Consider the following 26,246-nt stretch of genomic DNA (forward strand, 5'->3'; position numbering starts at 1 on the left):
GCTATTGTGAATAGTGCCTCAATAAACATACGTGTGCATGTGTCTTTATAGCAGCATGATTTATAATCCTTTGGGTATATACCCAGTAATGGGATGGCTGGGTTAAATGGTATTTCCAGTTCTAGATCCCTGAGGAATCGCCACACCGACTTTCACAATGGTTGAACTAGTTTACAGTCCCACCAACAGTGTAAAAGTGTTCCTATTTCTCCACATCCTCTCCAGCACCTGTTGTTTCCTGACTTTTTAATGATCGCCATTCTAACTGGTGTGAGATGGTATCTCATTGTGGTTTTGATTTGCATTTCTCTGATGGCCAGTGATGGTGAGCATTTTTTCATGTGTCTTTTGGCTGCATAAATGTCTTCTTTTAAGAAGTGTCTGTTCATATCCTTTGCCCACTTTTTGATGGGGTCGTTTGTTTTTTTTCTTGTAAATTTGTTTGAGTTCATTGTAGATTCTGGATATTAGCCCTTTGTCAGATGAGTAGGTTGCGAAAATTTTCTCCCATTTTGTAGGTTGCCTGTTCACTCTGATTGTAGTTTCTTTTGCTGTGCAGAAGCTCTTTAATTAGATCCCATTTGTCTATTTTGGCTTTTGTTGCCATTGCTTTTGGTGTTTTAGACATGAAGTCCTTGCCCATGCCTATGTCCTGAATGGTAATGCCTAGGTTTTCTTCTAGGGTTTTTATGGTTTTAGGTCTAACATGTAAGTCTTTAATCCATCTTGAATTAATTTTTGTATAAGGTGTAAGGAAGGGATCCAGTTTCAGCTTTCTACATATGGCTAGACAGTTTTCCCAGCACCATTTATTAAATAGGGAATCCTTTCCCCATTGCTTGTTTTTCTCAGGTTTGTCAAATATCAGATGGTTGTAGATATGCGGCATTATTTCTAAGGGCTCTGTTCTGTTCCATTGATCTATATCTCTGTTTTGGTACCAGTACCATGCTGTTTTGGTTACTGTAGCCTTGTAGTATAGTTTGAAGTCAGGTAGCGTGATGCCTCCGGCCTTGTTCTTTTGGCTTAGGATTGACTGGGCAATGCGGGCTCTTTTTTGGTTCCATATGAACTTTAAAGTAGTTTTTCCAATTCTGTGAAGAAAGGCATTGGTAGCTTGATGAGATGGCATTGAATCTGTAAATTACCTCGGGCAGTATGGCCATTTTCACGATATTGATTCTTCCTACCCATGAGCATGGAATGTTCTTCCATTTGTTTGTATCCTCTTTTATTTCATTGAGCAGTGGTTTGTAGCTCTCCTTGAAGAGGTCCTTCACATCCCTTGTAAGTTGGATTCCTAGGTATTTTATTCTCTTTGAAGCAATTATGAATGGGAGTTCACTCATGATTTGGCTCTCTGTTTGTCTGTTATTGGTGTATAAGAATGCTTGTGATTTTTGTACATTGATTTTGTATCCTGAGACTGCTGAAGTTGCTTATCAGCTTAAGGAGATTTTGGGCTGAGACGATGGGGTTTTCTAGACATACAATCATGTCATCTGCAAACAGGGACAATTTGACTTCCTCTTTTCCTAATTGAATGCCCTTTATTTCCTTCTCCTGCCTAATTGCCCTGGCCAGAACTTCCAACACGCTATGTGTCTAATCTTTTAAAACAAAAAACAAACAGGGATATGTTGACTAATAATTGGAGATGAATAAACTTAACTCTGCCAGCAAGGAAAGCTCTAAAGCCAATCCCACAATCAAGTGGCTCTAATCCTACCAAGTCTAAACAGACTAAGGTGACAGATAAGGAAATTCTGTGAAGAGATCTCCCTTATGCTGGACTGACAGGCCCATGGGAGGAGGGTAGACAATATGCACAGTAAGTAGTCTGTGCTTCAGAAGAGACCCCATATGATTCTCATTAATAAACTACAAATATTTTGGATGTGCATACACTGCTAGAAAGTCACCATAGTTTCAAAGCCAATCTTGAAAGATATTTTAAGAAATATACTAAAAGGGCCAGGTGCAGTGGCTCATGCCCGTAATCCCAACACTTTGGGAGACCAAGGCGATTGGATCACTTGAGCCCAGCAGTTGGAGACCAGCCTTGCCAACATGGCGAAACCCTGTCTCTACCAAAAAATACAAAAAAATTAGCCAGGCATGGTGGCAGGTGCCTGTCATCTCAGATACTCGGGATGCTGAGGCAGAAGAATCACTCGAACCAGAAGGGCAGAGGTTGCAGTGAGCCAGGATCATGCCACTGCACTCCAGCCCCAGTGACAGCCAGAGCAAGACCCAGTCTCAAAAAAAAAAAAAAAAAAGTAAATCCTGGATCAAAATTTAGTATTCTTCATCGGTGAACCAGAAGATGAAAATGGAAGTAAATTAGCAAATGACATGAAGAGTTGGAGTCATCGCAAATAAAAAAAGCAAGTAGAAATAGTTGCTAGTTATAGAAAACAACCAAGCTAGTATATTTATAAATAAAAATCCAATGGTACTAGCACAATATGGAAAAGCCTGCCTAAGTCCAAGAATGGCTTTTTAAATACATAATGACCTACAAAATAAATGTAAGAAATATAGTCCTATTGTTAAGTACCTCCAACCAGAAATAATCTCTCTAAACTTTTGCAGAAATTTAGGCTATAGCTTTCTTACGGTGCATAACACTTAACTTTATATAAATCCCCAGTCTGATTATAAACTTCTTACTGATTCTCCTCAGAGTAGGTACTCAATAAATACTGACTTCAGAATGCATATTGTACTGGGGTGGAAACAACTACAATAAGATCATAAATCTTTATATTTTAGAAAACACTTTCAGATACATAACATTACTCAATCCTTACAGCCTCCTGGGCAAGAAACAGGTTGTATACATTAAGCAATAGAAGCTGAGGCTTAGAGAGGTTAAATGACTAGCCCAAGAATCCTATGGCAACCTAATAGTAAGTGGCAGTCTCAAGGCTCAAATCTTGTAACACTCAATGCTATCTTCAGAATAACACTGTTCTCCCGAATAGCAGAGCAAAAAGCGTATAGGATTTTAATTCAGAACGTAATTCGACCTCCCTGGACAACAAAAATGCCATAAAAGAATCAGACTCAGCATTCACAGGCCAGTGTGGTTGTCGGTTCCACTTTTGGTCTCTGTATTTGCAATGAGACGTAAAAAAATCCAAAACAAAAAGGATAACTAAAATTAGTATAACAAGGGCACAGGCAGAAAGGTAGGATAGAGTCAAGGGGGTTATGTTCAGAGCATAACCAGAAGAAAAGGTAGTGCCACAGGGGAAAACAGATGCAGGAGATGGTATTACAAAATGGTCATTTTAGTACTTTTTAAAAATCTATTTTTTTCCTCAAAAGACAGAAATTCACAAGTTATGATTTAGAACTATTTGGGACCATGAAGATTTTCAAATCTAAGCCCCTCTCACTTTATACATGAAGAAATTAAAGTCTAAAGAGATCTGGTAGTTTATCCAAGGTTATACAATTTTTTTGTGGCAGTACTAAGAATAGAATCTATGTCTCCCAACTCCTAGGTCAACGTTCTTAATATAAAACATAGAGGTTAATCCAAAACTGTGATTAAACACAAAAACCATCCAACAAACAAAAATGCCACGTCATAATCCATGAAACTAGCTTTGCATATAAAGAATAGTGAAATAAAGAATGCTTTGTACTTATTTTTTAAGATTTTGTTTATGTATCTATAACATAAACATTATTTATTTGAAAGCATATCTGAATGTTCTGACACAATTCATTTTCCAGGGAGGTGAGCTAAAGTAGATGACTGAACAGTTTTTTAAAGCAAAGCATGAATCAAATTATTTTAATGATTTATGTTTTAGTAAAGAATACCAGGCCTGGTGCGGTGGCTCACACCTGTAATCCCAGCACTTTGGAAGGCCGAGGCAGGTGGATCATGAGGTCAGGAGATCAAGACCATCCTGACACGGTGAAACTCCGTCTCTACTAAAAAATACAAAAAACTTAGCCAGGCGTGGTGGCGGGCGCCTGTAGTCCTAGCTACTCTGGAGGCTGAGGCAGGAGAATGGCGTGAACCCAGGAGGCAGAGCTTGCAGTGAGCCGAGATTGTGCCACTGCACTCCAGCCTGGGCGACAAAGCGAGACTCCGTCTCAAAAAAAAAAAAAGAATACCAAAGAAAATATTATAGCTATTCATTTCAAATGAATGTAGCTAGTCAACCCAAATTAACCAATCTAGACTCCTTTTAATGAGTTCACAGTGACTTTGTCTTCAGAGAGGAAGACAGGAAAGAGAAAGGAAACAACTCTCTCACTCTTCCCATTTCCCTACTGAAACAGGAAGTTTTGACAAAGAAAGGTAGAAAGCTGCAACATCACCACTGAACTTTCTCCCTTTCAGTTCACTTCAGGGATCCCATAATATTGAGTAATGTGGTAGAGCTTCCTAGCAGAATGGTTACCAAAATACCAATTCTCAGTTTTAGTTCTAGAAAAGGAGTTAATTTTTAATTAGTAATCCTACTTAAATATGTGAAAAGGTGCTTAAATTTAAATTTCTAAGCACTGCTTTAACTGGTAGTAACTGAGCCTAAATATGTATTACACTAATGACCTTTTCATTATTGTTTATTTTTATATGCTATAGGACAAGCTAATAAGAAATGTGGCCTCCACTACACCAAGTGTTGGCTGGGAGGAAAAGACTAAAGAAAATCCCTCTACAGGTTTAGAAATACCTAGATACTTCCATCTTTTATGTGTCAAAGCCAAGAAAAGCAAAAAGAGCTGCTTTTTCTTTCATTCTCAAGCTGCCCTACAGGTACCTGTTAAGACAATATATTACAGTATATTACACTTGGACCCACAAATATCAGCATGAGCCTGGAACTTCATTTATCTTGTCACTGTCATTGACTGTGGCTCTTTACTCACCAATATCAGGTGAAGAGCAAAAAGGAAAGATAAAGATACATTATTTAACTACCTTTTCTCACTATGAATGCAGAGGAAGTGGCAGTACCACTCATCCAATGAAGGATCTCACGTTGTTCTTGCCTTGCTCAAATCACAGAAGTTTAAAGATAGAAGAGATGACCTTGTCTAACCTTTTCACTTACAGATAAGCAACCAATGATCACTTGTCAGAGACATGCCAAAAGCCACACAACTAGACAGAATCAGAGATGGAATAAGATTAAAGAGGTTTGCTCATTCCCAGTCCAGTGTTCATTCTCCTTTCTTATGCTGCGCTGCTCCAACAATATCTGGCAGCTCAAGGGGAAGTGTCAAGAGTGGGATAAACAGCACGGGTTCAGTCTGGTTTGCAGGGCCACAGATTCTGAGGGCATTGCACTTGGCTTCTATTCCTGGTCACCAGAGTCACCCTTGTATCTAACACATCACAGTTCCTATGTTGATTCCACCTGTCCAGTGGAATTAAGAACAACAGAGTTCTGAGTACTGGAGGATTTTCCTGCTGACTCTGCACGGTAAATCATTTTGAAAAATCAAATTGACAAAGGTTCTACATTGCAACAATACTACTCAAATCATATTGCAAAAGATGAGGCATTTCAACATACCTTTTCAAATATATGTTACTCTTAAAACAATTATATCCTGGACACATCTCAATAGCTAAGGGCTGTGAAATTTATCTATTGGTACCAGTTTGTGGGGAACAAAAATCTAGATAAACCTTCCTACTTATGTAGGCAGTATGTACCCACCAGGCACTTTTCTGAACCTCTGAAAGCCTGACTTACAAACTAGCTGGCAGGTAATACTGTAAAAGCATAAGCATAAATTCAAAGGCAAATAGGGGGGTTTTTTTTTAAAGAAATTTGTTTGGAAAATAAGAAATGTTTAGATATGTAATGATAGCTCTACACAAAATTATCACTCAATAGAAGATTGATACCTCTAAGAAAACCAAACACCACATGTTCTCATTCATAAGTGGGATTTGAACAATGAGAACACATGGACACAGGGAAGGGAACATCACACACCAGGGCCTGTCAGGAGGTGGGAGGCAAGGGGAGGGAGAGTATTAGGACAAATACATAATGCAGGGCTTAAAACCTAGATGATGGGTTGATAGGTGCAGCAAACCACCATGGCACATGTATACCTATGTAACAAACCTGCACATTCTGCACATGTATCCCAGCACTTAAAGTAAAAGTAAAAAAGAAGAAGAAGAAGAAGAAGAAGAATATTAATACCTCTAAAAGTCTGAAGTTAGAAGAAACATCCTTATGAAAATAAAACAAAGACTGTTTTCCATCACCCAGCCAGGTTTGTTAATCATTATTATTATCAATATTATCAACAATGACAAAGGTTTTTGACATAATCTATCTCACCAATACACTGAGTGTTGTATATCCACTTTACAGATTAGGAGAGTGAGAACCGAAATGTTTTGCCCAGGGTCCCACAGCTAATAAATAACCAAGGTCTCAATTATCTACAGTGGCAAGGATTTTTAAAAGGAAATTCTGCTTAAACTACTTTTAAAAATACATAAGAGTTGCTTGGCATTAAATAAAATCTTTAAAGAACAGAAACAGAAAGACAATGGTAGGCTGTGTTTGCTTTGCTTCTCAAATTTAAAGGCAACATCTAAAGCATACTTCCTGATTCTGGACATTCCAGTAATTTTCCCCAACCTTCTCAACCTTTTTTTTCTGAGACAGAGTCTCGCTCTGTCACCTGGGCTGGAGTGCAGCGGTGCAATCTCTGTTCACTGCAACCTCTGCTGCCCAGGTTCACACCATTCTCCTGCCTCAGCCTCCTGAGTAACTGTGACTACAGGCGCCTGCCCCCATGCCCGGCTAATTTTTTGTTGTTTTTTTTTTTGTTTTTTTTTTTTAGTGGAGACGGGGTTTCACTGTGTTAGCCAGGATGGTCTCGATCTCCTGACCTCGTGATCTGCCTGCCTCGGCCTCCCAAAGTGCTGGGATTACAGGTGTGAGCCACGGTGCCTGGCCTCTCAACCTTTTTTAATTGTAAATTTCATTATGAATGCCTATATATACATATATGAATATATGCACACTATGATGTTTTCCAAATCATGTTAACACAATATTTCGATTCTTAAAACTACTTCCAAAGATCACCCAAGCAAAGATTATGCATTTTTATTGACATGATACCTTTCAGTCACTTAAGATATCAATTTCTCTCTCGAATTACAGATTTCATTAAGAGTAATCTACTTCTTCCGTGTCCTTTTTAAAAGCTTACAATTTTTTCAGCACCCAGCAGGTCCCTTACAAACGCAGAAGACAATCTCAGTCTTCTCCTTAGACTAGGGTTTCTCAACTAACATTTTGAGCTGGACAATTCGCTGCAGGAAGTTGTCCTCTGCATTGTAGAATGTTTAGTAGTACTCCAGGGCCTATCTGCTACATGCCAATAGCACACCTCTTCCCTCAGTGTGACAACCAAAAAGTCTCAGACACTGTCAAATATACCCTGGGTACAAAGTCACCTCCCATTGAAAATCACTGCTTTAGGCTAGTTAGACATTCCAGTTAAGATGTATTAAAGTAGTTTATCAATTGATTCCAAAGAATAGTAAGATCAGGTATGTGAGATGTGGGCGGCAAGCCACCCAGGTGCCAAGGCAAGAGACCGAGGACACGAGCTGTTCCAGTATAATAAAATATAAAACAAGAATAGTTATACCATATAGATCTTAGAGATACATGAATATCATTAATCATTAGTTTGCAGTAATTACTCTTTATCCCAATATTATAATAATCTTCGCTCTACAGTCATAACCTAGGAAAAACCAGGCCATACAGAGATAGGAGCTGAGGGGACATAGTGAGGTGTGACCAGAAGACAAGAGTGCGAGCCTTCTGTTATGCCCAGACAGGGCCACCAGAAGGGCTCCTTGGTCTAGCGGTAATGCCAGCGTCTGGGAAGACGCCCGTTGCCGAGCGGACGGTGGTCTAGCGGTAGCGAAAAGTGTCAAGGAACAACACCCGCTACTTAGCAGACCAGGGAAGGGAGGCTCCCTTTCCCCGGGGGAGTTTAGAGAAGACTCTGCTCCTCCACCTCTTGTGGAGGGCCTGACATCAGTCAGGCCTGCCCGCAGTTATCCGGAGGCCTAACCGTCTCCCTGTGATGCTGTGATTCAGTGGTCACACTCCTAGTCCGCCTTCATGTTCCATCCTGTACACCTGGCTCTGCCTTCTAGATAGCAGTAGTCAATTAGTGAAAGTAGTAAAAGTCTCTGATATGCAGAAATAATGGCATAAGCTGTCTTTCTCTCTGTCTCCTCTCTCTCTCTGCCTCGGCTGCCAGGCAGGGAAGGGCCCCCTGTCCAGTGGACACGTGACCCACGTGACCTTACCTATCATTGGAAATGACTCACACTCTTTACCCTGCCCCTTTTGCTTTGTATCCAATAAATAACAGCGCAGCCAGACATTCGGGGCCACTACCGGTCTCCGCGCATTGGTGGTAGTGGTCCCCGGGGCCCAGCTGTCTTTTCTTTTATCTCTTTGTCTTGTGTCTTTATTTCTACACTCTCTCGTCGCCGCACACAGGGAGAGACCCACCGACCCTGTGGGGCTGGTCCCTACAGTGAAATATTTACAAGATGAATTCTTCCCTTTCTCAAGACTTGAAAATTCAACAACAACAACAACAAAAAAGCTGTGAACTGTAAACCTTATCTGCTAAAGCAAATAGTTGTCAAACAAGATTATAGAGAATTTTCAATTTTTTGTAAAACTTGTCAACATCATGGATATCATAAAATATCAGCTATTTTATTAAATTAATATTCCCATTTGTTTACCCAAAAAAGTTTAAGACAAATTTCTTTAGCAATATTTTGAAAGAACAGGAAAAATCAACTCAGATATCTTGCCTTCCAATTTTATTGAGAAATTAGGGTTATCAACAACAGACTGTGCAATAACGATAAAAGCTCGTGACTTCTAGCTTTATAGCAACCACAAAAATAAAAGGCAGCAAACCTTTACAGAGGCAGAGTTGTGAGCTGATAAAGCTAGGAGAATCCCTGATTGGAAGTTCACTGGACACAATATGTGAAAGAAATGGGTTTATTTGCTCAGGCCTATTATAAAGTTAATGTTGGCCACTGGCAGAATACCTTATTCTAAAAATTTAAAAATGAGATGAAAGAAAGTCTCCTTTTCTAGATTTCACCAAAAAAAGACAAAAGGGGAAATAACATAAAATTACGACATTTTTAATTTCAGTTGTGAAAAACTTCAAAATCTTCAAGCAGTATACTCCTCAATGACATGGTAAAACCATTATCAGAAGAACAGAATATTGGCATCACCTTTGATGTTACCTAGTCCAACCTCCAATTTTAAAGATAAAAGAGAGTAACATTTGACGGCAATGGAACCTCTGACTATATCCATACGTTTTATCTTTTTAAAAAAAAAATGTCTAAAGTAAATATGGCATAATATTATAACATTAAAATATGAGTAATTACATGAAAATATTATATCATCCAGTATGATTTAAACTTTTCAGAATTTAAAAATATTTTTTCTATAAAGTTTAAATTAAGATGAAGAAACTAAGGCCCAATAAGGTAAGTGGCTTGTCCAACACAGCACACCATTCACCAGGCCTATTCAGATTTCAGATTTGCTACTCCAGTGCATTTTCAAGTTTCAAATGTCTACAAACCATAAGGAATCACTGGAAAGAATATTGCCAGTATTCTGAAGAAATACTTGATTTCTGCAGAAGATGCTGGTCATTTAATTCCTTAAATTTGTCTTTCTTTACTTACCTTTCTTTTACATTGTATTGAGTGTGGTGGGGGGGATGTAAACAAAGTATGTACAGTAGGCCCTCCATATCCACGGATTGAACTAACTGCAGACCAAAAATATTTCGGGGGGGAAAAAATAAAAAGTATCAATACAGCAATAAAAAATGCAAATTAAAAAACAACAGAACAACTATTTACGTAGCATTTACTTATTGGGTATTATAAGCAATCCAGAGATGACCTAAAGTATACAGAAGGATGTGCATAGGGTACATACAAATACTAGGCCATTTTATTTAAGGGACTTGAGCAACCTCCAATTTTGGTATGGTCAGGGGTACTGAAGCCAATCCCCCATAGATACCAGGGGACTATTGTATTGTTGGGCAAACCACAGTGAACCAATCAAATGATCAGCTACCTATTAAAAACAGGCTCTTGGCCAGGCACTATAGCTCACACCTGTAATCCTAGCACTTTGGGAGGCTGAGGCAGGAGGATCACTTCAGCCCAGGGGTTGAAGGCTGCAATGAGCTACGATCTTGCCACTGCACTCCAGCCTTGGCAACAGAGCAAGACCTTGTCTCAAAAAGACAAGCCAAAAAAAAGAAAAAAAAAACCCAACAACCAGGCTCTTCCGTAATTCAGGGTATAAACAGCATTGCCCAATATATGTTCCATATACGTAATTATAAATTTTAGAAGCCAAGTTTAAAAAGAAAAAAAGTAAAACTAAAAAACACGGGAAATACACTTTAATATTATATTTAATTTAACCCAATATATTCAAATATTATTTCAACACATAAGCAACATAAAAATTATTGAGGTATTATTTTTTTCTCCTACTTCATTAGGAGTAATACCTATTCAAAACGATGTTTTAATTCATACAGCACGTCTCAATTAGCACTAACCTCATATCAAGTGCTCCACAGCTACAGGGGCTAGTGGTTACCCTAGTGGACAGGGGAAGTCTATAGCTATTTGTTGTTGCTTGAATTAAAAGCAGATCCATACATTTGAGTCGTTTTTTGAATTTTCCTCCAAAGCTGACAAAGTTCCCAAATCTTTTGTGGAGTGAGAAAGTCCCAAAGTCCTCAAAGCTTAACACGTAATTCATGCAAACGATCAAGCTCGTTGAAGAGTGTATGTTTAAGTACACTATTTCCTGAATACTTTTATACACTTAATCTCCAGGATAAAAACGTTGGCATAAATTCCTGAGCATGCAACCAAGCAGACACCTAACTAATGACGATGCTGGTCGAGGCTTTAATTTCTCTCTATTGCTCCAAAACAAAATTCAAAATCCTCTTCGTATTGACGGAAAAGTAAATATTAAAGGAAGAAATCATTTTCACAGGAACTGAAAGCATTAAGAATAAGAATCCCTAAGCACACGCCTATCTTAAAGATCTCCTGCCTATTCCTCTCCAAACCCGGTAATCCTAAAGAGAAGGAACCCAGTTCTTGCTCCCTGTAAAATGATAGTGAAGATAACTGCGAGATGCAATTTCCTCCTTCTTTTTTCTTAGTGCCACTTCGAGCGTATATGACCAGACAACCATGCTCACTCCACGCGATACCGAAACAGGGCTCTGTTTTTATGCTGTAGGGCCAAAGGGGCCACCCTGAGTGCAGCGAGACGACCACAGAGACAGGCAGGGCGGGGACAGCAGGGCCAGGGCTTGGCCTCGGGGGACGAGAAAGGTGGGAACTTTGGCAGCGCGGGCGGGATCCCGCCGCATCTCCCCAGCCGGAGTCGGGACTGGGACCCCGAGAATCCGCGGGCGGCAGAGGCTCCCGCATCCAGCACCTGCCGCACCGGGATGGGGAGTCTCGGGCGGCGCAGGGAGCAGGGCCCGGGCAGAATCCCGGACGGAGCAGCCCTCCGCTGGGCCCTCAGCGCCCGCAGCCCACTGGCCGCGCCCTCTCGCTTACCGCCCCAGATGCCCAGCTTCAGCTGGGACTTGTTCAGGTTCTCCACATAGTCCCCCAGGAAGCGGTTCAGCAAGTCCGCGACCACCGACTCCAGCACCATGGTGGCGCTGAGGCACCAGGAGAGGGAGGAGCCGGAACCGCCCGGCGCAGCTGAGGGCGGCGACCAGCGCTGCAAATGACAACCCCTCCGGCGCCGGCCCACCCCCGCGCCGCGCGCGTGACCCCGCCGGTGCGCAGGCGCGCTGTCGCCCGGCCGGTAGCTAAGGAGGCCCAGCGGTGATCCCGAGGCTTTGTAGGCGCCGCAGCCCCGGCCCTCTAGAGGCCTACGGAGGCGTGCGGGGGAAGTTAGCTTGCGCCTGTCTCGTCAGCCGTGCACGACAAAAAAAGGACCTTCGAGAAGAACAAGGGAGGGCAAGAGTTACCGAGTACAGGGACATCTATGTGGCCGCTCTGCTTTCCCGCCGTCACCTGCTGTTGAACTCCGGCCGCATCGCGGTGTCCGGAGCCGCCTGGCCTGGAGTATGCGCTGAGCGTCACCTAGGCAACCACCCCTGCACCTGTGGATCAGGTGGGGGAAAAGGACCGACCGCGTTCTTGTCCTGCTAGAGTTCGACTCCGCCTGGGGCTTGGTCTCTGCTTCTTCAAAACATTGTTTTTTTATTTTGTTTTTGTTTTGTTTTGTTTTGTTTTGAGACAGGGTCTCGCTCTGTTGCCAAGGGTGGAATGCAGTGTGGGGATCATAGCTCACTACAGACTTGACATCCTGGACTCAAGAGATCCTCCTGTGTCAGCCTCGCGAGTAGCTGGGACCACTGGCGCGCGACAAATAATTTGAAAAGTGGGAGGAGGGGAACAGAACCACATCAAATGGCAGATATCATAGAATGAGAACTGAATATACGCGTTTTGTGAGAAACGCGTTCTTTTCCCCTTTCTCTAAGGTTCGCTTTTAATTCACTAGCCACTAACCAGTTACCTATCTCATTACAGATATAAAAAACAAAACGTAGTAGTGCCTTTTTAAGTATGAATTACTTGTTATTTATATATCACTTTCTTCCATGCTGTCGTTGAACTGTCTTTGATGTAGCACGACCTTAAAAGCAGAGCTTTTATACCACAAGGTCTTTCAACCCTTGTGAAATTTAACCACCCATTGACATTCACCTCTTTAGAGAACTAGAAATTTTTTCCTAAAATATATTTCAAAAAGTTGTTGAGATACAGTACACAGGAAGAAACCTAAGAAACGCTGATTATTTGTAGTCGCAAGCATTAAGTGCTTTGCTACGAGGAAGTGTCTGAGAAACTATTCGTGTATTTTTCTTAAACAACCTAGGCCTACAGAGGATCACAAAGAAAAATCTTAAATTCAAAGTCCGCTGGAGAAGAAAGAAAATCAAAATGGCTACAATTGGTGTCGTGTATTAAATAAAATTAAAAGTACAAAGAAAGACCCAGTCAGTACTAACTAGTACTGTCAAGATCACATTCCTCTCCCACTCCTGCACACTCCACTCCTCTTTAAGAAGATAAATCCTTAACCATCTGTTTTTCCTAGCTGGTCACAAAGACAAAATACTAGTAAGTACTTTGGATTTCTTCACCATCCACAACCAAATAACAGCCCAACCTGTCTATTTTGCTTTTGCCATCTTTCCTAAATTCTCCATGTTTTTCTTCTGGACCATGCCATCCATCTCCTTGAAATTCACTTCCTAGCCTCCAGTTATTCCTTCCTCCAATCTATTCTCATGAACACCGGATGTGTTTTCCCAAAGCACAGGTGAGCTTAAGTTAGTCACCTGCTCAAAAACATCCAATAACTTCCCAGTGTTTAGAACACTCTCTTCAAACTTTCTCCACGTTCTTTCTAGTCATACACTCTAACAATCCCGCTTCCTTTTTACATTCACACTGACTATGCTCCAAGAGGAATGTAAAGAAGCAATATATGTTCTGGTTGAGATAAGGCATGTACCCATAAAAAGTTAAAAAAGAAACCAATCCAAGGATGTATGAATAACAGTATAAGATGATAGGAAAGATGGCACAGGCAACATAGCTTGGTCAAGCAGGTGGAGCAATAGGCACAATCTTTTGGGAGAAGTGAGTAACACTAATGCTTTGTCTAATAAAGTAATTCCTTACAGTTCTATGATATAACTTTGTAATTTTGAAAGAATGTGTAAATGTGCTTTCATATGCATCATTCAGTTTTATTATGTTTCAGTTATACTTCGTAAGGCGTCATGTCATTATTATGCGAAGGTAGGCATTTTTGTGTAATCCTCACAAAAGAGCTGTGAGGTAACTAATGCAGGTAGTAGTATGGTCCTCATTTTATAGAAAAATTAAGCTCAGGAATGTTAAGTGACTTACCCAAAGTCACACAGCAGATATTAATTTCCTTTGATTCTCTGAGCACTGCCACCCTTTTCTCTTCCAGTAATTATACAATTTAATCAACACTGAGCTATTAGTCATTTTCAGAGATCTTACTTTGAAAGGTTCATGACAGAAAAAATAAATCTCAGAGTGGAAAATTTGGCTCTACATTTTTGGTACCAAAAAATGCTATTACCATGTAGTATAAAAAGCTTTAAATTTTACTATTTTCCATTTTCAGCATGTTTTAAGGGATTGATTATGTGCATTCAGTAATGCCCCAAATCTTCCATTATTTAACAAGTCAGAAATATACAGTCCCAATTTAAAACAAACTATAACCAATGTCAAGAAACACCATTAGCACCCTTATGTATGGCATTATATCAGAAATAATTTGGATACAGAGGTTAAAGAAAATGAGCATTCTAATTAATTATAGTTCTTGCCTTCATTCTGGCTTAAGAACAGTGAGAATGACAACAAAGGAAATTACAAAACTAAACTTCAATGAGGGACTAAACAATAAAAACAGATGAGCAAAATATTATTTCTGTTAAAAACAAAAGTATAAGTTAGGGACACTTAAAAATTAACTCAAAAGTGTTTAAAAAAAAAAAAAAAAAAACTTCACACTAACCACCACCCATACCCTATTCCCCAACCCTAGAGATTTTGGAGAAAAGCAGAAGGAATTTGGGGGAAAGGAAATGGAGGAGAAAGCTGGAGTATAAGCCATGACACCATGGACTGCAGGAAAAGTTAGGGAGGTTAACTAGGAGAAAGCACAGGAGTGGATTTCAGAACGTTAGTGCCAGAGGGAGGATCATCCTGTTAATCCAGCCCCCTCAATTGACAGATGGAGACACTGAGTGCCAGGGAGAATTAAGGGTTTGCCCAAAGTCCCACAAGTTAGTGACTGTCAGAGCAAAAACCCAAACCCAAGTGTCCTGACTCCCTGCTCTGTATTCTTTCCAGTACCCCATACTCTAGTTGTGTTGAACAAGATGCATAAGTCAGAACACTGGTGTTTTATTGGTTGTAATCTCTCTTCTTGCTTTCCTTGACACTCAACCTCCTATATTTTTGTAAGTATGCTTTAAAATGTTTAATTTCCTTTTACTCTTAGAGCACCTCTGGTCTTGATGGTATGTGGTCTATTCATGCTCACTTTACAGAATTGTTTTCCAGCTCCAATACTGGATGTTCCCACAGCTACAGCTGGGAGCTTGGAACAGCCACTGTCTTCCTGTGAGTAGATTTGTGTGTTCCGGGCACCCTGTTACACCATTCTCCCAAGTACTGGGTGGTTGGCTCGTGCTTCCGAGTTAAGTAAAACATAAGGCTTAACAGGGTCACAGGGACCAGCCACGCAATGGCAAATCTCTGCTGTTTTCAAGAAATCATGTACAGGAAATGCTATTAAGGTGTTACTAAAGAAGGTGAATCATTAATAAAAACAAAGTAGATCTGCTTTGCTTGCCTGAGGAGAAAAATGTTTTTAAAGGAATCCATGTATGAATCAGCTAATCCCTGCCCAAGCAAACATTCATAATAAAATAATGATAGTAATAATAATAACTGTTAGCAAGCGTTTAACTGCCAACCAAGCATTTTCATGCATATCTTTTTAACCCCCACAACAATCTTAATGTGGTCGGTATTATTACCCTCATTTTATAACTTGAGCTCAGACAGGTTCATTAACTTGCTTAACAACTTTTCAGCCAACTTCTCAGACTGTAAACTCTGATCTGTGCTCCTAATCACTTTAACCAAGAGCTCTCAACAGGGCTAGCAACATTCTTGTCTCCCAGGAAAAGCTGAGTCAGAGCACATGCACATGGCCCTCAAGTATATAATTTGATAAAACTTTTCCCATAGATTTAGCCCTGGCCCAAGAATTTTGGCAAAGAGTAGAGGTGATTTCAAGACAAAGAAGTAGGCTGGGCTTAGTGGCTCGCACCTGTAATCCCAACACTTTGGGAAGCCGAGGCTGGGGGATCTCTTGAGCCCAGGAGTTTGAGACCAGCCTGGGCAACATGGCAAAATCCCATGTCTATAAAAAATATAAAAATTAGCCAGGTAGTGGTGCATGCCTGTAGTCCCAGCTACTCAGGAGGGTGACATGGGAAAATCACCTGAGCCTGGGAAGTTGAGGTTGAAGTGCCCATGATTGCACCACTGCACTTGAGCCTGGGCATCAGAGTGAGCCCCTGTCTCAAAAAAAAAAAAAAAAAAGCTATTCAAGGACACAGTAAATCCAGAGACCCACCAATCCTGCCCCCTACTAGAAACATTTAAGTAATGTTCAGGCCAGGTACAGTGGCTCACACCTATAGTCCTAGCACTTTGGGAGGCTGAGGTGGGCGGATCACTTTGAGCCCAGGAGTTCAAGACTAGCCTGGTCAACATGTTGAAACTCCATCTCTCCAAAAAAAAAAAAAAAAGTTAGTTGGGCCTGGTGGCTCATGCCTGTAGTCTCAGCTACTTGGGAGGCTGAGGTTGGAGGATTGCTTGAGCCTGGAAAGCAGAGGTTGCAGTGAGCCACAATTGTACCACTGCACTCCAGCCTGGGCAAGAGAGTAAGACCCTGTCTTAAAAATAAATAACTAAATAATGTTCGGTAGTCTCTTCTCACGCCTGCCTCACCCAGATGGAATTCAAATAGTTTATCCTCATCATTTTATTCCATCATTTATGGATTTACATAGCTGATATGATCTTGTACAGCCAACCTGTATCCACTTGCCTAGCATGATGGCTGGAACCTAGAAAACATTCAGTACATGTTACTTTGAATGAATGAACTAATGAGCATTTGCTCTCTTCTGTAATAATAATATTATATCCAACATTGTGTATGTCATGCCCTATGCTGAACTCTTCATATTCACCATCTTACTTTATACTCATGATAACCCTATAGGTTGACACTATTATGAATTTTAAATTTGATACTGTGGCTTAGAAAAGTTAAGTAACTTGCTCAAGGTCACATAGCAACCATTCTGGCATTAACAGTAGATCCGATTTCAGACCCAATTTTTTTAACCACTATACTTTACAACTTTCCTTCTATCTTTATGAATAATAATCAGTTCTATGTATTTAGCACTTACCATGTTACATGGTGCAAAATATTTTACATTATTATTTCCCCAAACAGCTCATTTATACCCATTAGTAGGTATGATTTCCTCCATTTCCCATCATTATGTGACCTTGGATAAGATACTTGACCTCTGAAACTGAGTTTTCATCTATAAAATAAGGATGATCCGAATATGCAGGGTTTCTGTGACAGTTCTACAGACTATATGTAAATCATCTAGCACAGTGCCTGTGTGTCCTGGAAACAAAATGCACATGCCCTATCATGAAATCATTTTTGCATGAATTCAATTTAATTCATTAAATATTATTTAGATAAGTGAATAGTTTGCAAGGCAGTATCTTAGGCAGAAATATCTGCCTGAACGCTGAACAAAATGCCTCAGATCTCTTTCAGCCTGAGCTAACTGGAAGCAATTCTCTTACAAAATGAACACAGGTTAGTTTTCAAAAGGAAGGAAAAGGGTCTCTCTGGTGGGCACAGCCTAGAAAGGCCAGATGTAGTCAGGGCGCCTCCAAAGGATGATTCCAACTGCCCAGATGCATGCAAGTGTACATTTTCCCGATAAAAAATCAGCACACATGGCTTTAGAAGTAGATTGTGATTTTTTAAATTGATGTATAACATACAATAAAGTACTCTAATCTTAAGTGTACACTAGTTGATTGTTTTTACATATGGATACACCTCTGTAACTCCACCCTGATCAAGACATGAAATGTTCCCCCTAACCCAGAGGGGTTTATAATCAGAAAAGAACATCTAAAATCAGAACTGAAAACCGGAAAGCAAGTAAAGAACTTCGAAAGCTGGGCAACTGGGAAGCTGGATTTGGGGAAGGGTATTAGGCAAGAAAAAGACAAACCGGACTTGTCTTCATTTTAATGGTGAATGTAGAGTACTTCTACGTGCTCACATTCACTACGCCCGTCGATCCTCACAATGACTCTGCGGTATAGTAGAGACTGCGGTATAGTAGAGACTTAATACCATTTTGCATGTGGGGAAACAGAAACTTGTTCGGGGTTTCCGAGGAAAACACTTCCACCTGAAGCCGGAGAGAGAAATAACTGGGTCTCCAGACCTTGCTCAGCAAATCCAGCCACGTGGCAGAGGGACAGGGAAGGGCCTGGCGTCAGGTTACCAGGCAGCGCCCCTCTGCTCGGCCCACTGGCAAGCGCTCCCAGCGGCAGGTATAAAAGCTCAGGCTGGCAGTCCTTGAACACTGGTGCTGAACCCCGCCGCGCGCGCTTTGAATTTCCCAGCCGCTAAGCGCCTCTCCTGGTCGGTGTCCCAGGCAGAAAGGTGCAGAGACCCATCTGACGCAGGACTCCAGGTATTTTAGGAGGGACCCATTGGCTTGCTTAATTCCCTGGGGGATTCGTCTGAGGCTCTGCCTCTGCAAGGGGAGAACCAGCCACAGTTTCCCGGAAGGAATAACAATTACTTTAATTCTAGCTGAGGACTAGACTGCTATGGTCCAAAGAGTCAGGAAACGATTGCAAGGCAATCGTTGGCACAAAGAACAGAGCGACTGAAGTTACAATCCAGCATTTTGTGAATCTCTGCCTTAGGCCAGCCAGGGCGGAGAGGGATTAAAACAAGCTCCGAAGTGTGTATTACAACACAGTTGAGATAGGACAAAAGAAAAACAGTTGTTTTTCGCTCACTGAAAAATAGTTTGCAATAGCGGCAAGCAAGAGCAGTTTGCCTTGTTTCGGGAAAGGCAGGAAGAAACACCCCGAAAGTATTAATAGGAGAAAAGGGACAGGAATTACTGCACCTTGCGGGACTCGCTCTAACGATCCTTGTGCCTTTGTGCATTGCAGGTAGACAAGCTCCAGCAGAGAGTGGCCAGATGTGGTGCCTGGAGCGACTCCGCTTGGGTCCTGAGTGCCTTCGGGGGAGCGGAGACTGGCTTCTCCCGGGTCGGGCCCGCGGAGCCCAGTCTCGCACCACCGCCGCGTGCGCAAATGTGCTCACTCCGGACCGCATCCCCGAGTTCTGCATCCCGCCGCGGCTCATGCCCCGCCTGGCCTTGGCTGCGCTCCGGAATTCTTGGGTCGAAGAAGCAGGGATGGACGAGGGCGCCGGCCGCACAGACTGGGACCCGCGCTCTCAGGCAGCGCTGTCACTGCCGCACCTGCCCCGCGTGCGCACCGCCTACGGCTTCTGCGCGCTGCTCGAGAGCCCGCACACGCGCCGCAAGGAGTCGCTCCTGCTCGGGGGCCCGCCCGCGCCCCGGCCCCGGGCCCACACATACGGCGGCGGCGGCGGCCCGGACGCCCTCCTGGGGACCCTGCGCGTCCCGCGAGCTCCGGGCCCGGCGACCCCCGCGGCCCCCGGCTGTCCCCGCCCACCCCAGGACGCGCTCGCCCGGCGGCCCCGCGGCTGCAGCCTCCTGCGCGTCCCCGACGGGCTGCTGAGCCGCGCGCTGCGGGCTGGGAGGAGTCGCCGCCTGGCCCGCGTCCGCTCCGTCTCCAGCGGGAACGAGGACGAGGAGCGCCGCGCGGGCTCCCAGTCCCCGGCCCGGGCCCCCTCCGCGAGCCCGCCGTCATCCAGGGCCCCGCTTCCTGAGCGCCTGGAGGCCGAGGGCACCGTGGCTCTGGGCCGCGCCGGCGACGCCCTGCGCCTGGCCGCCGAGTACTGTCCGGGAACCGGGCGTCTCCGCCTCCGGCTGCTCCGCGCCGAGAGCCCGGCCGGAGGCGGCCCCGGGCCCCGCGCCGTCCGCTGTCGCCTCAGCCTCGTCCTGCGGCCGCCGGGCACCGCGCGTCGGCAATGCAGCGCTGTGGTGGGGCGCAGACGCAAGGCTTCCTTTGACCAGGATTTCTGCTTCGACGGCCTCTCGGAGGACGAAGTGCGCCGCCTGGCCGTTCGAGTCAAGGCCCGGGACGAGGGCCGCGGCCGGGAGCGGGGCCGCCTGCTGGGCCAGGGTGAGCTGTCCCTGGGCGCCCTCCTGCTGCTCTGAGGGCCCAGCCCTCCCCGGGGCGCTCTGCCCGGGGGACTCCGGACACTGACAGCCGCGTGGTACAAAATAAACGTGTATTTGTTGTTCTCATCAGGCCTGTTTCAGTACAACACTGGCAGAGATGATTCTAGATTAACTATCCCAGTAAAAGATATGATATTTTCCATAGATACCTCCAGAATTTTTTTCAGCAAATGGAATGGTTCTACAGTGTTTCCCAATATAGACAGCCATTTGCATACCATATGTACCACACACGCCTAGGAAATAATGAATCACATGAAGTGTTAGAACTAGAAAGTGTCTTGGCGATCTGTTTGCTCCAATCACCTCATTTTAAAATTGGTGCTTTCCACAACATGCATCGAGACCATCTTGGAGCATTTACTTTTGAAGCATTTTGTTTAAGACCCCGGATAAGAAAATGAGGGCAAAAGAGGTGAAGTGACTTGTCCAAGATCAACAGTGAATTATTAGTTGGAACGCCAGTCTGATACTCCTAGCTATATCTCACTGGAAAAGCATTGGAGAAAATGAAACCATTTTAATATTCTAAGCTTAAATAATAGTTATAATAGGCTAGGTGTGGCGGCTCACGCCTGTAATCCTGGCACTTTGGGAGGCCGAGGCGGGCCGATGGCTTGAGCCCAGGAGTTTGAGACCAGGCTGGGCAACATGGGAAGACCGCGTCTCCATAAAAAATACAAAATTTAGCCGGACGTGGTGGCACGCACCTGTAGTTTCAGCTACTCTGGGGCTGAGGCGCAAGGATCACTTGAGCCTGGGAGGTCAAGGCTGCAGTGAGCCGAGATCGTGCCGCTGCACTCCAACCTGGGCAACCGGAGTGAGACCCTGTCTGCAAATACTAATAATAATAATAATAATAATAATAAATAGTTTTACAAGCGTTAATTTATGTTTTAACCCCCAAAAGGAGGCACTGCTATGCCCATTTTACAGATGAGGATATTGAGGCACAGAATAAAGAGCAGAGCCAGAATTTGAACCTAGACAATCAGTATTTCACTCATTACTCTTATGTAGGTAATACCAATGTTTAAAGGGCTCGCTATTAAAGTTGCGAGTATTGTGCAACTTCTCTCTGAAACTGTTGACACTGAAGTTCGTGTCTACTTGCATTCCTCATCCTGCTTCTGGTGAAAAAACAAATTGCTTGAAATGAATAATTTATTATCTCATGCTAATAACTTCAGGCATTGAGATGAGCTGATGGGTCTAAAGCTCTGAGGAGGAAGCTAACCGGCCTCAGAATCATAGAAATGGGTGCCAGCCTCGTTGTAACCAGGTGAGTTTATCTGCTGGAACAGGCAGTGGAGAGTGTACAGATAGCACGGTTTTACCTCTAGCTTCTGATAATAATTCCAGATTTAACAATCCTGTTTTAGAGGACGATTTTCCCTCATCCCTTGAATTCACTGCCAGCAGGGCATTTTTTTCTTTTTTTTATGCAAATAGGAAAATGCATCCTAAATGAGGGTTTAAAAAATTGAAAATATTTAAATATATAGGATGGTGTTAAATATGACTCCATTATCAATCTGGATTCAGAAACGGTTTCTGCTTTATTTTATTTCATTTTATCTTTTAGAAACAAGGCGTCACTCTGTCACCCAGGCTGGAGTGCAGTGGTGTGATCATAGCTCACTGCAGCCTCTACCTCCTGACACAAGCTGTCATCCCGCTTTGGCTTCTCAAAGTGCTAGGATTATAGGCGTGAGCCACTATGCCCGACCAGTTTCTGCTTTTATTAAAATTGTTCACAGTTTTATACATTCATGTTCGTTAAAAATGCTATTTAGAAAAGAGTTTGATAAAATAAATATTATACAAAATTCAAAGAAAAAAGAAAAGAGTTTCTGTTTCAGTCACAAATTAGGGTTATTGTGATGTGTATTTATGATGACCGTTGAACAAATGTGAAGAATACTGTGAATTCTATGACTTTATCAAAATCAGCCACATCCAGAAGCTTGCAGTTGTTGACCAAATGAATGATGACATACAGTAGTTCAGATCTATCATGTGCTCTTCTATCTCATGGCCCTCAAGCCAACATTCATTTTTTATGTATAACCTTCTTCATGATTTTGAAATTTTGATAGGGTAACTGCTAATGAGTTCACAAATGTAGCACTTTAAAAGGAAAATAAATGGAGAGTGAAAACAACTTGGCTACGTATAATTGTGGGTTTTAATTTTTCTGTTTTTAAAATAAAAAATGGCATTGATAGTTTCAATAGCCCAAGTTTTTATTCCAGAAGATGTTGCAATAACTATTGTCACTAGATTATATACATGTCATTTTATTAAGTAGATTTTTTTCGTGAAAGTAAATCAGTGCATTTGAGGGATCTAAATTTTTTATGAAATAGTGGTGGTGATTTCCAAACAGAATCACCATTAATGGCAAGTTATGGTTGATCAAATAATCTGAGTCTAATCAAAAAGGTTTTAAAGGGGCTGAGATAGAATCATAAATGATAAAATCATAAAATTTTAGAGTTGAAAAGAGCTTTAATAATCATTTTGTGCCGGGTGCGGTGGCTCATGCCTGTAATCCCAGCACTTTGGGAGGCCGAGGCAGGCAGATCACAAGGTCAGGAGTTTGAGACCAGCCTGACCAACATAGTGAAACCCTGTCTCTACTAAAAATGCAAAAAAATTAGCCGGGTGTGGTGGTGCACACCTGTAATCCCAGCTACTTGGGAAGCTAAAGCAGGAGAATCTCTTGAACCCAGGAGGTGGAGGTTGCAGTGAGCCAAGATCGCGCCACTGCACCCCAGCCTGGACAACAAAGCGAAACTGTCTCAATAAATAAATAAACAAATAAATAAGTAAATATTTAAAAATAATCATTTTGTGCAAATCTATATCATAGAAGTGGACCAGAGAAGCAAATTTTAGATTGCCCCAAATCACATAGTCAGTAAAAAGAGCTGAGACTAGAACCAATTTGATTTTCATTTTGCTCTTCAATCTAATGGCTCTTTGACTACTAATTCCAGGAAAAGAGAAACACTGTACATCACTAATCTAATCTAATGTTTTTGCATTCAAGAAATCTTACTTGCAATACAAATGTTTGGGATAACAAACATTAGCCTTTCTGGGGCAAATTTAAATTTCATTTACACTTTACTGCCCTCTAGTGGATCCCTCAAGTGTTTTGTCAATTGGTTCTACCCCTATTATCAGACCATTTCAACTAAAGGTCAATCTAATGCCAGGACCCTATTTTCTTGAAGACCTTTGCTAATATTAGATTGTAGTGAAGATTCACATTGCAAAGTAACTTAATACACCTATCTGAGAGCACAAGGTGCCAAAAATATTTTAGATTTAAATAAAGAGGGGAAAACTTTTTCCTTTAATAATGAAGTTGGGAGTGTGTGGCAATAGCATGTTGGTTACAGAAAACTGCTTTTAATAGTTCTCATGTTTCTTCTCATCAAGCTTTAGTACTCACATCTTCTCCATAAATGATATGGCATGATCTTGCTTCTTTGTGGTTTAAATATCTTTTCTTTGAACATATTCAAAGAAAAGCCCTACACAATAAACAGAATATGCCGGTTTAAATAGCATCAGTTGAGTAAAAATTTTAACACTGCATTGTCAGCTGGTTTTACAAAGATAATGTATTCTAACCTAAAATGCTAGCTTCAGTATGGCTCAAATATTCCCAGATGATAATTTCTTTGAATCTGATTTTCTTTTATACACACCTCAACAATTCACGTTCTCCCCATATCCATCCCCAGCACTTAGTTTAACCATGGCATTTAAGAAACTGTTCTGCCTCCAGGCTTTTGAGTTCACAGATACAACAGATGCACGACAGCCCATGGTGTTTTGAAACCCAAGTTTTACTATTCTGTACATTCACGTAGCAAAATCCCATCAAATTAATGTCACAGACATTATAGGCCCATAATAAAATTCTTAGCTAAGAATTCTCCATAGCCCTACTGATTCTGCTTTCTATTACTGTAGATTAGTTCAAATTTTGTAGAATTGTATATACATGGAAAAATTAAGTATATATTCTTTTTGGGGGAATCTGGCTCCTTTCACTCAGCATTATTGAGATATATCCATGTTGTTGCCTACATCAATAGTTCATTCTTTATATTGCTGACTGGATGACTGTCGAATGTCTAAACCCCAATTATTTTATCCCTTTATCTGTAACTGTTTTCCTTGCACTCATTATTTGTTTCTTTTTTCCCTTCTCCTCTTTTTCTGATTTCTCTGGTTTTAATTGAACAATTCCTAGGATTTTACTTTATCTTCTTTCTTAGCATATCACTCATAGTTCTTTTTAAAATTTCTTCAGTGGTTGCCCTAGTGTTTGCATTATGCATTTGCAAGTAATCTAAATCCCTTTCAACTAACACTATACCAAGCTTGTCCAATCTGCAGTCTGTGGACGGCATGCGGCCCAGGATGGCTTTGAATACGGCCCAACACAAATTTGTAAACTCTCTTAAAACATTATAAGATTTTTTTTTTGCTTTTTTTTTTTTTTAGCTCATCAGCTATTGTTAGTATATTTTATGTGGGGCCCAAGACAATTCTTCTTCTAATGTGGCCCATGTCAAAAGATTGGGTACCCCTGCACTATATACTGCTTCATGGGCAGGTAGCTATATTATAATAGGGTATTCCCAATTCCTCCCTCCCTTCCCTTAACACATTGTAATTTATTTAATTTAGCTGTTCTTTGGTGTCTGTCATTCATTTGGAAAAACTTTCATCCATTTTTACTTCATTTGCTTCATTCTCTCTTTCTTTTCCTCTCAATCACTCATATGTTACATCTTTTGGAATCATCACACAGTCTTGGATATTCTGCTCTTTTTTTTTTCTCTTTGCATTGCAGTTTGGGAAATTTCTATGGACATGTCTCCAAGTTCATTGGTTATTTCCTTGGCCATGTCCAATCTATTAATGAAGCCATTTTAAATTTTCAACATTTCCTTTTGATTCATTTTTTAGGTTTTCCTGTCTCTGTTTACATTGCCCACATGTTCTTGCATGTTGTCTGCTTTTCCCATTCTAGCCCTCAACATATTAATTATAGTTATTTTAAATTCCTGGTCGGACAGTTCTAAAACCTGTGTCGTATCTGAGTCTGGTTCTCTTGCTTTGTCTCTTCAGATTGTTTTTATCTTGTCTCCTAGTGTGCCTTATTGAAAGCTGGGCATGAATAATCAGATACTAGGAACTGAGGTAAATAGTGTGAGGCTTTATGTTTATCTGGAGGAGTTATGCTGTGGTTGCTCTTTGCTATAGCTGTAAGTATCTGCAGCCAGTTTCCCTTAATGTCCATGTTTTTATCTCCTCTGCTGTCTTGAGTATCCCTAAGAGCACCTTCTTACATAAAGCATCTGCCTTGAAACTCTTTCAGCTGTTATCCACTGATGTCCTGACCCCTGTTGATATGGTGGTAAATGTTGGGAAAGGAAAGCAGTCTATAACTCTATGATTAAATCTCAGTCTACTAGTGGACCATTGTCCCTGGGTTGAGACCTTCACAAATGTTTCTTAGCCTTTTTTCTCCGGGTGAGATGGGAAGGATAGCAGGGCTCAAGTTGAGGAATTGCCCCTCTCCTAAGCTCATAAGACTCTGGTAAGGTCCTTTTTTCAAGAAGAGTAGATTTCTGTTATGGAAAAATGCTTTGAGAGTATTTCAAAATGATTACTGCTAAGTTTTCTCTTAGCTCTTCACCATGAGAACCTGGTGGGGCTTCTGGGAATAACCCATGAAAGTGTGCCACGTACAACACCCTTCCCCCAACCCCAAGACTGTGGATCCCAGGAGTATCTCATGCTCACATTAGTCCATACTCAGCCTCCAGGAATTTGTCAAAATAACCATTTAGTATTCCCATTAGTTTATGGCTCCAGTAGCTTCTGCTCCAGGTAAGCTGATCTTGGCTTGACTCTCCATGTCAGCTTGTTTCTCCAGATTTCAGGGTGGTGGTTTGCCTTGCTACATCTAATCTCTGATAGGTCTAAGAAAAATTATGAATTTTTAGTTTGTTCATTTTTGT

At 41.8% G+C, this 26,246-nt stretch overlaps 2 protein-coding genes and 1 long non-coding RNA gene across 18 annotated transcripts in view; 2 read left to right on the forward strand and 1 right to left on the reverse strand.

The window, feature by feature from the left end:
- Nucleotides 1-12,249, reverse strand: part of VPS13C (vacuolar protein sorting 13 homolog C) — a 202,616-nt gene extending 190,367 nt beyond the window's left edge. For 6 of the 16 annotated variants that reach the window (XR_010151392.1, XR_010151394.1, XM_016928316.4 and 3 more), the window contains exon 1: nt 11,699-11,862. Coding sequence is in view for 9 of the 16 variants with exons in the window: in XM_016928316.4 (XP_016783805.3) it covers nt 11,699-11,798 (100 nt within the window). In the remaining 7 variants the exon portion in view is untranslated. Of the gene's footprint in view, nt 1-11,698; nt 12,014-12,120 lie in introns of those variants that run through there. The other 10 variants (XM_003314697.6, XM_009429262.5, XM_054666972.2 and 7 more) reach the window with 7 other exon arrangements.
- Nucleotides 12,134-13,861, forward strand: LOC134808452 (uncharacterized). Its single transcript, XR_010151395.1, has 2 exons — nt 12,134-12,266; nt 12,396-13,861. It is a non-coding gene; the product is annotated as an uncharacterized LOC134808452 (long non-coding RNA).
- A 4,564-nt stretch (nt 13,862-18,425) lies between these two features.
- Nucleotides 18,426-20,259, forward strand: C2CD4A (C2 calcium dependent domain containing 4A). Its single transcript, XM_003314699.6, has 2 exons — nt 18,426-18,537; nt 19,031-20,259. Exon 2 carries the CDS (start codon nt 19,060-19,062, stop codon nt 20,167-20,169), a length of 1,110 nt encoding a protein of 369 aa, XP_003314747.2. The 5' UTR covers nt 18,426-18,537; nt 19,031-19,059; the 3' UTR covers nt 20,170-20,259.
- Nucleotides 20,260-26,246: the final 5,987 nt, after the last annotated feature.

The sequence above is a fragment of the Pan troglodytes genome, chromosome 16, assembly GCF_028858775.2.
Source record: "Pan troglodytes isolate AG18354 chromosome 16, NHGRI_mPanTro3-v2.0_pri, whole genome shotgun sequence".
Classification (NCBI taxonomy): domain Eukaryota; kingdom Metazoa; phylum Chordata; class Mammalia; order Primates; family Hominidae; genus Pan; species Pan troglodytes.